The 12,431-nt window shown below is 42.1% G+C and overlaps 1 protein-coding gene across 2 annotated transcripts in view; it reads left to right on the forward strand.

The window, feature by feature from the left end:
• Window positions 1-12,431, forward strand: part of agla (amylo-alpha-1, 6-glucosidase, 4-alpha-glucanotransferase a) — a 91,083-nt gene that overhangs the window by 27,316 nt on the left and 51,336 nt on the right. For both annotated transcript variants that reach the window (XM_072363496.1, XM_072363495.1), the window contains exons 5-9: window positions 1,802-2,005; window positions 2,894-3,075; window positions 3,590-3,701; window positions 8,693-8,819; window positions 10,866-10,968. In XM_072363496.1, the coding sequence (XP_072219597.1) occupies window positions 1,802-2,005; window positions 2,894-3,075; window positions 3,590-3,701; window positions 8,693-8,819; window positions 10,866-10,968 (728 nt within the window). The remainder of the gene's footprint in view (window positions 1-1,801; window positions 2,006-2,893; window positions 3,076-3,589; window positions 3,702-8,692; window positions 8,820-10,865; window positions 10,969-12,431) is intronic.

The raw sequence follows: 12,431 nt of genomic DNA on the forward strand, positions 1-12,431 counted from the left end.
ATGGCTTGTTTCAGGGAGAGATTGAAAATGGCAGTAAGGATCCCTGATAGCTGCGCAGCACATGCAGCAAGTACTTTTCCAGATACTCTGTCTGGTCCAGCAGCTTTTCTCAGATTCACCTGGTGTAGTACTTGCTCCACCTCGTGTTGTTGGAGAGTCAGTGAGGTGCTGCTGTGTGCTGGCAGGGGGGCTGGTGGCCTAGGTGCCTCAAAGCGAGCAAAGAAGCTGTTAGGTTCCTCACCCCATGGGAGGCATCTGCACAGGTGGTGGAGATGTTGGTAGTTTATGTTCTGTATTCCCTGCCACACATGCCGTGGGTTATTGTCTGTGAGGTTTTTTTTTCCCGTACATGTCCTTGGCAGTTCTGATGCCCCTCTTCAGGTTTGCTTTGGCGCTGGCGTACTGCACTTTGTCCTTTGACCTGTATGCGCTGTCACAGGCTCTAAGAGGAAGCCGCACGTCGCTCGTCAGCCAGGGTTTCTGGTTGGGAAAACCCGGCAACAGAGGTGGAGGACAGCACAGTTTGTGCATATTCCTCAACATTCTCTCTCTGTGTTCGTAAAACTGGAACTGAGAGGCAGCCTGTTCTGGCCAGGTTGGTCTTTTTTGGGGGGGGATTTAGGCTGGGGTTAGGTGCAGTGAAAGGTGGTCTGACTGTCCCACACGAGGCTGTGGCTCTGCTCTGTAAGCCTGCTTGATATCACAGTAATCATGATCAAGGTGTTATTTGCCCTGGTGGCACATTTTACAAACTGCTGAAATTTGAACTGAGAACTGTCTTTAGGCAACGATTCTATGGGCGCCATCAGTGTGAGCCTTCTATAGTTTATTTATAGCATTGTGGAAATGAGTGAGGGCTATCCTAGTGTTTGCATCTGGAGGTAGGTGAACAGCAGGAACAGTTACTACTGTTAGCTCCTGTGGTTGAGCCAATGGGCGGCATGATACGGTAAGGGCTTTGAGATTTATGACTCGACTTTGTTAGCACCAGTTATCGTTGATGTAGATGAGCAACTCTCCTCCTCAGCTCTTCCTGGAGTCTGTGTTCCACGAGTCTGCACAGCTATGTCCGTGATCGCGGGATGAAGCCAGGTTTCTGTGATGTTTCTGTGATCTGTGACACAGCAATCACAGACAAAGCTGTTCGAAGTTATCTGTTTGTAATGTATCTGGTGTTGTCCAGAAAGAGGCTGGGGATGGTTGGTTTGTGTGGATTTCTCTTTAGCTGCTTGCAGCCCCCCCCCCTTTTGTTTCTTCTCCTACTGAGATCGTTTGTTCCAGGGGGACCTGGTGCCCTCGCTGTATCGACCGGTATGTTAAGCTTCTGTTGGAAGTGGCTTGTAATTACTGAGCTGCTTTCTAATCCAACAAAAATCAAATCCTGCCTGCTGTAAGAAATAAAAAGAAGATAAACTTTTAAACGCAGAGAGAACCTTTTGAAGTATGTTTGATTTGTTAGTATAAATCCCACTGTTACTTTTAGCTATTAAAAGTTCAATTTAGCTATTTAGTTTACTTCTATACTTTAGATAATTATTCATTTGTTGCTTTCAGAATAACACTGGTCAGGGCAGATAGATATATATTTAGATATAGATATAAATCTAAATATAAATGAGAACGGATTGAACTCAGTGAACTTCTGAAGTCCACTGGATTGCACAGACACTTGTGTATTCTTTGGTTCTTGTATTAAAGTCAGAATAATCTTTATCCTTACTTTGTTAAGATGAAATATTGGTTGGATGCATTTGATGATATGTTGTACATTTGATAATGTACATATGGGTTTCTCTTTCAGGATACAACATGATCCACTTCACTCCCCTGCAGACTTTAGGGGAGTCCAGGTCCTGTTACTCCTTAGCTGACCAGCTAACCTTCAGCCCCGAGTTCAGCCCAGAGGGGCAGAGCTACACCTGGGAAGATGTGGGGGCACTGGTGGAGAAACTGAGGATTGAATGGAATATGTTGTGTATTACCGATGTGGTGTACAATCATACTGGTGAGTATGTACAACACAAACATAGTGTTAGTTTTCTTTGCATTCCAACATGTATAATTCTATCAGTCTAGCAAGCAGGAAGCAAGAATGGAAAAAAATGAACTTACTTATTTACTTAATAACTTTATTTTGATTAAATAAGAAAATGTTTTTTTTTTTTATCGCAATAAAACATGAACAACATTAAAATGAACTGAAATCGATAAATTGATCAAAAAATGCATAAAAAGCTATACGATGTATTTTATATATATATATATATATACACACACACACAAATGCACTCATGAGCTGAAACTGTAAAAAGTCACCATCTCACCTACGAACTCAGGGGAAGCAGGCATGGGCCTGTGGTGTGACTCAGAAGGAATGTAGGAACTGGTGATCCAAACACACCCTAAAACAGACTAAGACCTTTATGTCTTTTCACATATATTTTCACATATACTCTTGCACATTCTTTTTGGCAAAGAAAGGAGTGTAAGCACTTTTTCTATCATTGATTTAGAGACTATCCTGATATTTTAGTTGCTGCCATCATCATCATCCTTTTTGGCAGTTTTTATAGTCATAAGTGAAGTTAAGTTCTGCAGCTCCCTTCTTGTAAGTGTTGTATGTCCCCTGTATTAACACTGTCTACCCTCTACCCTTCTTGAATGTAACCCTCTTCCCTTCTGGAATCTTCTTCCCCCTCTCTCCTAGAAAAGGTCAGGATGTAAAATGAGCCAGGCAGAAAGACTAAATACAGACTTTGTCTGTGATTTACTGTTGAGACTCCCAGCAGGTCCAAAAAGCCTTCTGATGAAGTTTGTAAAGTTGGTGTTCCAGCATTAAACCTCCCTCATACAGCTGAATCACTGGTTACTCTGTCTTTGCTTTTCTTTACAGCTGCAAACAGTGCCTGGATAAGAGAACATCCCGAGTGTGGTTATAACTTGGTGAACTCTCCTCATCTGCGTCCTGCCTGGGTCTTAGATAGAGCTATCTGGCATTTAACCACCAGAGTAGCAGATGGACGATACAAAGACAAAGGACTTCCTCCTGAGATCACCAATGAGAGCCACCTGAATGTTAGTGCTGAACACCACACATTGTAATGTTACTCAGTATGTGAAATAAGGGGATATGAGTTCATTTGACATCCAGTGGAATTTGGAGATCATAGACAATATTCCTTATTTTTAACATCATGGCTTACATTGTCATGTGCCCAAAGACCAAAGCACTGCTCTTTCTTGTATATGATCCCAATTCCCAAAAACAGAAGTTGTGACAAATGATTTGTATGAGATCATCGGAATTCCCCGTTTGCTGCCATAACATGACCAACATAGGAATGGAACCATTGATTATTAGTACCACATAGAAAGCATGAGTTGACCACATCCCGCCTTTAAAGGATAAGCAAATGGACCATGACCTCAGTTCATCTTTTTATTGTGAGTAGAGGACTTTATGCTGGATTCCACTCTACATCATCACCGTAACACGTGCTCTGATTAAAAGAATGAATGTGGAAAAGCAATTCTTCACCAGCTTTTTGCAGACCATAAAACAGCAGATTTGTCTCTTTTTGTGTGTCAGGCCATCCGCAGTGTGCTTCGGGAGGATGTTTTTCCTCAAATCAGACTGTGGGAGTTCTTCCAGGTCAAAGTGGAAAACACTGTGGAGCAGTTCAGAATCCTACTACAAAATGGTGTGTAATAATAAAAGGTTTGCATCTCAACAATATAAATGTATTGATTTAAATGTCAAAACGTCTATCCAGCAGAGCAGCTGTAGTGTGTACACAGAGCATTACAGCTGAGCATGAAAATATGCTCCTCTGTTAACATCTGGACTGATTTATATGTTGATGTATTTGTTCGCATGATGATGGAAAGGAGACTGATATCCAAAATGTTTAAGAACTCGTTTTCGACAACAAACTTCTTTCTTTCTTTGTTCAAAATTATTCTGTGTATTATGCAGATCATTTCTGTCTCTCTCTCTTCGTGTGTCTCTCTTGGGCCGAGTGCTGTGAGTGAGACGCGCGAGTGACTGATTCTGAACTTTTTTTTTTTTTGCTTTGTCCTTGTGACAATATTTTCTTTGTTTGTTGTTTTTTTTTGTGGATAGTTGTGGTGTTTGTTTGACTTTTTTTGCAGAGGTGCACTCCAGCGTTTGCTGGTGCACGACTGCCCTAATGAGCAGGCAGCGGCCGCGGTAATATTAAACCGAACACGGAGCAGGGTGGAGCGGCTGCTGAGAATCTGCAGGCTGCGTACCTCACTGTCCTTCTAAGACTGACTCCTCTGAAAATCTTTCTCATGGTGATCTTGTATTCTCTGTGAGAGACCCCTCGGCTGTTGTAACTATAGCAACATCTGCGGAGCAGGGACCGGGTGGGTCTGCTGGAACTGAGTCTGTCAAAGACAGCATCATTCATGAGGGGGCTGCCCTGGCAAACAGGATGGTGCTTCGACCTGCGATAGTCGACTGATAGGCGACTTTATGGATGAGGGAGGGTGTCATTCCCAAGCCAGAATTTTATCGGCTTTGGGCAAAGGTTAGCCGGATTCGAAAACAACTGCACGATGAAGATGCTTCAAAGTGACATTTCAGTTTCTCAGTTGACTGTGGTTTATAACATCTCCACTAGGCTTTTTTCAACAATGTGAGGAACTTTACTTTTGGAGCTATTCATTTAAATGGTGCAAGGGACATTAAAAAGAGAATGATGACTCATGAGTTTCTGAAATTGAGACGAATCGATGTATGTTTTGTGCAGGAAACACATAGTGATGGGGTCAATGACATTGACTGGATAAGGGAGTGGGAGGGTTTGTCTGTGCTAAGTCACAAGTCCTCCGTGAGTGGGGGCGTGGCTGTGCTTTTTTCTCGATGCCGCTTCACTATGAGATAGATGAGATTGTTAAGGGACGATGTTTAAAGGTTGTGGCCAAATTTGATGATGCGACCATGATTTTCCTGAATATTTACATGCCTACGTTGGGTCCAGAGAGAGTTCTGTTTTTGAATGTAGTTAATAATATTTTGAAGAATGCATGTACAGATGACTTGTTATTTTTGGGTGGTGATTTTAACTGCACTGAGAATGATAACTTGGATAGAAAACACTCAGAGCCCCACTCTGCTTCTCAAAGGGCTCTTATACAACTAACTGAAGCAAATGACCTTTGTGATGTTTGGAGAAGTTTCCACCAGAGCACTAGACAGTACAACCTTGTATCTCTTGCAAGACTATGTTTTTAAACATCATTTAAGTTCTATGAAATTGTGCAAAATATCCCCTGTTGGCTTCTCTGATCATAGTAAGTAGTAATTTGTAGTGGAATTATGGAGCCAATTAAGCCTAAAAGTGCCTGCTGGCATTTGAACGTGTCTTAGTTAGATGATAAGCATTTTTTGGAAATTTTTACCTTTTTTTGGGAAACTTTTAGGAAGGAAAGAGGAACGTATTCCTCCCTGCAGCAGTGGTGGGACTGCGGAAAAGTACAAATTAAACAGCTTTGCCAGCAGTATACACTGAATGTAACAAAAGAAATGGCTCAAACGATGACAGCCCTGGAGAATGAAATCCTTGATCTGCAAGGGCTGGTAGCTGCCACTGAATATGAAGAACATTCTACAGTACTTAAGCATAAACAGAACATGTTGTCTGATTTGTTAGGTACAAGAGCCCAGGGAGCCCTGGTGCGTTCTAGGTTTCAATGCGGCACCCAGATTGAGGCACCCTCCAAGTTTTTCTTTAATCTGGAGAGGAAGAATGGGCAGGGTAGACTTATCCGCTACCTGCTCTCAGACACTGGGCATGAGCTCACTGATCTTACGGATATTCGTAAGCACGCTTTAGGCTTTTATGCTGGTTTGTATAAATGTGAGCTTGCTAATGCGGAGGTTATAGCCAGTGATTTTTACGATGGGTTACCCAAAATAAAAAAAGCCACCACTACTGCTTTGGATGAACCTCTGTCCCTTCATGAACTCCACTCTGCACTTATGAGTATGGACAATGGTAAACGCCAGGAATTGATGGTTTATCAGTAGAGTTTTATAAATGTTTTTGGCCAGTGATTGGGCAGGACTTGTTGGGTGCTTGATAGTTTTAAAAAAGGCCTACTACCACAAAGTTGCAGAAGAGCTGCTATCACCTTACTACCCAAGAAGGGTGTCTTACGAAATATAGCGAACTGGCGTCCGGTTTCTCTCCTGTGTGTAGATTTTAAAATAGCTTCCAAGGCCTTGGCCACAAGAATGCGTGGGGTAATTGGACAAGTCGTACACATTGATCAGACTTACTGTATCTACAGAGGTCAATTTTTGATAATATTGCTCTGGTTCGCAATCTTCTGGATCTCTCTCACTTAAAGGGTATTAAAGCTGGCTTGGTTTCATTAGACCAACAAAAAGCTTTTGACAGGGTCGAACATGTGTATCTTTGACAAACACTGGATGCCTTTGGCTTTGTCTGCATATGCTGATGATGTAACAGTTTTTGTCACCTGTGATGATGATGTCCGTAAACTTGAATGTATTGTGGAAGTTTTTAACAGCTTCTCATCTGCAACAGTTAACTGGGGGAAGAGTGAAGCGTTATTGATGGGAAACTGGAACGGGCTGCCCCCCAGCTTGCCTGGTGGGTTGATCTGGAAAAGGGATGGTTTTAAGTACCTTGGGTTTTTTTTGGGTCATGACACTTTTCTTAAAAAGACTGGGAGGGCACTGTGGATCGGGTCAAAGGTCATCTGGAAAGGTGGAAATGGATTCTGCCCCGTTTGTCCTATAGGGGGCGAACCTTAATTAATTAATTGATGATCAAGTAATTAACAACTTGGTTGCTTCTTCGCTGTGGCACAGGTTAGCCTGTGATGAACCGCCTGCTGGACTCTTGGCCCAAATCCAAAGACTCATGGTTGACTTTTTCTGGGATAAGCTCCATTGCGTCCCCCAAAGTGTGTTCTTCCTGCCCAAGGATGAGGGCGGGCAGGGCCTCGTCAACTTGATAAGCAGAAAGGCCACCTTCCACGTTGTTCCTCGTTGATCATAAGAGACTTGCTTTAAGTGGACTGTCACCCTTCTATCAGAGTTGCTTCAAGGTCTGGGGCCTCATCAAGCACCGCTGGCTGAATCCAGTGGTTTCTCTCAATTGGTTGCTTGAAGAACCAGTCATCTTAGGGGCTCGGTTTGATTTGTGTGGGGATGATGAATGTATTGTGTGAGTGTAACTGCTTTCAATTGCGACATGTCTTTGAAAAAGCTGGGAACGGTTTACAGGATGCAGTGGCTTTTGCCTCTTCTTTGGGACTGAGGTCTGTGAGGTATGCTCATAGGCTTTCAGAAAAAATGGCTGCACTTTTGAATGGTGGGGAGAGGGCCCTCTTAGAGGGGTACTGTTCAGGTAACCTTCAGCCAAATGGTGAAGATCCTTTTCCTGACATTGTTTTTAGTCCTGGTTTCTGTGAGTCCAGCTACGCTAGTCCACTGCTGGACCTAGGGTTCCATGGCAACCTGCATTCAGCTGATGGAAAAGTAATGTATAAAGTTATGGTAAAGATTCTGAATGAGAAACAACAAAAAGATAGAACTGATACAGTGTAGAGAGAGAAGTTGCAGATTGATGAAAAGATTAAGCCAGTTTGGAGGGTTATAGACAAACCATTGACAAAAAGGACAGGAGACCTTCAGTGGAGGATTTTGGGTGGGGCCATAGCTGTTAATGCACTTACTGCTGTGATGAATCCGGGAGCAAGTGATAAATGTCCATTTTGTGACGAGAGGGAAATGGTGTTTCATTGTTTTATGGGGTGTGACAGGCTTCTTCCTATGTTTATTTTTTTGAATGGGTTACGTAACCCATTGGGGGTGATGTGTTCAAGGCAAAGATTTATACTTGGGTTCCCTTACAGTAAAAAACGGAACGCAAAGTGTCGTTTGATGAACTTTATTGTTGGGCAGGCAAAGCTTGCTATTTATTTAAGTAAAAAAAATGAAGTTAACCAGACACCGGGTTATGAGGTTGTGGCGATCCTTAGGACTTTACTTATGTCGAGGGTTTCACTGGAATTTTGCTTCTACAAGACAATGGGTTCTTTGGATATCTTTGCTGATCTTTGGTGCTGTGAGAATGCTATTTGTTGAGTGTTTGGGAATGATTTAGTTTTTGATTTTAATTTCTTTGTTTGTTTCTTTGGGTTTTTTTTTTAATTTTTAAATTTTTTTTATTTGATGTCTTCCTGAGTGTCTTGTACTGGTCCTTGACTCTGTTCACCAATAAATGTTATTGTAAAATTCAAATTCTTTCTTTGTCTGTCTCTCTCTGTCACTCTCTCTGTCTCTCTTTGTCTGTCTCTCCTTCTCTCTCTCTCAAATTCAAATTCAAATTAGCTTTATTGGCATGAATGGTAACCATTGTTGCCGAAAGCTGAAACATATACTTAGACATACAATTCAATTCTCTCTCTCTTCATCTGTCTCCCCCCTCTATCTCTGTCTTCTCTGTCTCTTTCTCTCTCCCTCTCTCTTGCTTTCTTTCTTTAGGTAATTGAAAAATGTGTTTGTTTATTTTTCATGAAAGGAATTAAAAGTTATTACTGTGGCTGCCTTTATCAGTAGAGACGGGCTCTGCTGTAGTGCAAGGATAAGCTATTTAACAGACTTCAAATTATTATTATGGTGTGCTCACAGGCACCAAGGCAGACCATAATAAGACTGGAGGGAAGAAGGGCCTGAAGATAACACAAGACCCACTGTATCGTCGTTATGGCAACACGGTGGACATGGATTCTGCTTTGGAGACATTTTCACCTCAGAGGTAGGGCCCAAAACCGCATCCTGTAAAAGTATTTTTGTCATAATTTCAGAACTTTATTAGGTCATCAATCTATGGAGGAAAAAACAAGGCATCCACTGTGCCAAAAAGAAAACAAGAAGAGCAAGACCAACTAGTGTCATTCACTGTTTGTGGTCCAGCTGCTAAGTTTTCATTTCTTGCACATATGAATGTCATTCAGTGAAACTCAACATTTTGATTATATATATGAAACGGCTTTAAGTAAATCCTTTGAACATCAGCAGCTCAGACCAAAGGAAACACAGCTCAATCTGAAAGTGAACTTAACACAGCTCATAAACCTCTCATCTCAGACTCTGTATCCCTGTTCTGCTGGGAGTCTTTAACCGATAAATGGAGAAAAAACCCACAAGCTGTTGGACCATTTCATGACAACAGAGAGCTTTTGGACACGAATTTGTGAAAGTTGTAAAAGGGAGTGAAGAGAATAGAATAGTCTTTATTGTCATTATACGGGGTGGTACAATGAAATTTGAGGGTGCTCCCACAGAGCTACCGTGCACAACAAAAACAAACACAATAACAACAAACAAAACCAGAAACCAGAAGATGTGCATTCTGGTAAGAACACTAATACATCACTTTATCTTCACATGTATTAGGGTTTGACATAAATTGGCCATATAGCCCAATATATTTAGTATGTTTGTACTTAAGCTGTGTAATCTCAGTAGAGTGCTTTGACAGAATAAAGAAAACATGCAGACATTGGACACATAGACAGTGGATGTGCTCGTGCACCTTTGATCTGCTGAAGTCAGCATTATGTTCTACAAATGCACGTGAGGAAAGACTTTGCAACAGTGAGAATGAAACTCTCAACTGGCAGAACAAATATCAAGCATTGCTTGTAAGATGACTCTTTTATTGATGAATAATTGAATCTGCCTGCAAAGCGTCCCTTTAAAACAGAGCTGTCATGTACTCATGGAGCCAGATATACGTCAGAAGCTACTTCTGTTGTTTTCCTGCTGTGAACTCTGTCAATGCACTTTTAGTGCATATTCCCCAGAATTTGGGCTGCACATACATTCATGTAAAGGTCTGAGAGGGCTCTCACAGATATGTATCAAGGGATTTTTGTTTTTTCTTGTTGTAATTTATGTAATAATGTGATCCCATGTAAAATCCATACAACCTTAATGTAAGCTTATGCTTTTTTTTTTCCACAGTAAGTGTTGAGGTTAAAAGTTCATTACTTATCAGAATTGTAATAGGCGCATTCGGACAGAGACGTTCTAAGAACACAGTTCTAAGAACTGTCCACCTCGAATTTCGTCATAAGAACTGCCCTTCCCCAGGGGAACCGTTTCATTTTGCATTCGCACATAAGTCGGGGACCTTGGTCGGGACTGATGTGACACAACCGTCTACGACAGTGACGTGTTACTTTAGCTCCACACACAACAACAAAACCCACGAAAAGTAAGGAGAGAAAAAAATAAAACAACACCACCAAGAAGCTAACATGGAGAGCGAGGAGGCCACCGAGTTCATGGTCTGCATGGCGGTGATATTAATCATGGACGATCACATCAGGCGTCTAAGATGGAGGCTGGAAGAGCGCACAGCGAGAGTCAGGAGACGGAGAATCCAGCAGCGGGCGATACTTCTTCCTTTCATGGAGGAAAGAAGGAGAGCAGAGCGCCGCAGACAAAGGAGACGAAGTTTAACTTATTAAACAGGCGCCGGTTGGGTCCGTGTCGTATGAGGAAACATTTCAGACAAGGGGCGGAGCTACAGCCACCAAACACCTACATCATGTTCCTGTGGAACCCAGAAAAGATCCTGCCTCGGAGAAGGAGCTAAAATGGTTACAGGAGCTGAGGGCCGTGGTCCCTAGTTCCTGTATGTCTGAATGCACGAAAAAACGTCCCAGTTCCTGAAAAGGTTATAGGAACTGCAAAAGGTTCCTACAGTGGGAATGTGCCTAATGTTTCGAACAATTTTTTTTCCTCAACAGCATTTACAGTAGTTTTTTCTTTCTTCACTTTGCTTTTTCTCTAGCTCCTCCCCACATCATGTTGAAGAGTGCTGTAGTTGGCTGAAACAGAGACTGAACGAGCTGAATGAGGAACAGCACCACATTGTAGACCAGCATCAGGAACAGGTACGATTTAATGTGACATAGCATCAGTGACAGGTGAAGTGAATAACATTGGACATTTGTATTTAAACCTACTGATACAGTTGGTCATGAGCACCCAAAGCTCATTGATGAGCATGAGGAAGAAGAGGCAGGGACAAGTTGCTGAAAACTTGATGCACTGCACCCGTGTCTTTTTGGCCGTCTCTCACTCAGAAGTAGAGAGATGAAGAAGTACACGTCAGCTGCATTCACTTAAAATCTGTTAGAAGAGAGAAAGTTTGAGGGAAGGGGAGTCGCTTCTCTCCACAGCCGCCTCATGCACGCTCAGGTTTTTGTATTGACTGAATTTTGAATTGAACTCCAACTGACTTGAATTGGACTATCACTGGATAGTGTAGTGGTATGATTGCCACCTTTCGTGTGGGAGCTCTGGGTTCAAATCCCCTGCCTGAAAGGTACTATCTCCAGTAGGGGTCCTTAGGCAAGACCCCCTAACCCTATCTGCCTACCTAAATGCATAAACATAACATAACATAACATCACTGAAGTGTCTTGAGATGACATGATTTGTTGTCATTTGGCGCTATATTAATTGAAAACACTGAATTGAAAGTTTGCCAAACAGAATGCACAGCCTAACTGTTGTGTACTATTGTTTCACTGCTCTGATTTAAACGATCTGAGCTCTGTCTCCTCATTCATTCTGGAGCTCAAAAAATGTATGTGTAAGTTGTGTAAGTTTAAATATTGTGTTTACAAATGTAACTTGAAATTGACTTTATGAGCTATTATGGTTATTTAACCTGAGATGACAAAGGTGAAAAGAACATGCTGGAAATGCTCTACCAAATAGAAATGTTCAGCTCTGCAATGCCTGTCCCAAAGGCTCAGGTTAGTCTCAGAAGTACTTCCTCCCTACCAGGGCCTTTTTTGGTGTTGAAATTTCTACCTCAGAACTCTTAAGCTCCTGGTCCCTTTGGTCAAAACAGAGGGGGACAAGGACAGGACCCCATAAAAGACTCCAGGCTTTCAGGAAAGGTTCCTTTAGTGGAGCTTTAATGTGGACAGCTGGGTCTGCTTCTTGTTAATCTGGGGAAGCGATGGCAGCGGGGTGCAATAGGGCAGTAATTCTGTGGATTGGTTTCGCAAGTGGGGTGCGTTAACGTAGGCTCAAATCGGGAAATGAAAAAACATAGACAACTTTTCGGATTCAAATGTGGATCTCCAGCCAAATTTGAAGACAACAAAATTTGACAACATATATCTTGCTCTTGGATTTACAATGAATGAGGTAGGAGATGAGGACAGAGCTGTTTCTGTGTTATGTCTGGAGGCACATGACAGTATGAAGTCCTACAAATCACAGAGGCCATGAGACATTGCAAACCAGCCATGGTGAGGTTTTCAATGTTTTTTCGCAAATTCGTTGTCATTACTGACGGCAGGAAATCAATAGGATCAATAACCTAAAATAACAATTTTGC

Source organism: Leuresthes tenuis, unplaced genomic scaffold (genome assembly GCF_036924035.1).
Source record: "Leuresthes tenuis unplaced genomic scaffold, fLeuTen1.0.hap1 SCAF_14, whole genome shotgun sequence".
Lineage (NCBI taxonomy): Eukaryota > Metazoa > Chordata > Actinopteri > Atheriniformes > Atherinopsidae > Leuresthes > Leuresthes tenuis.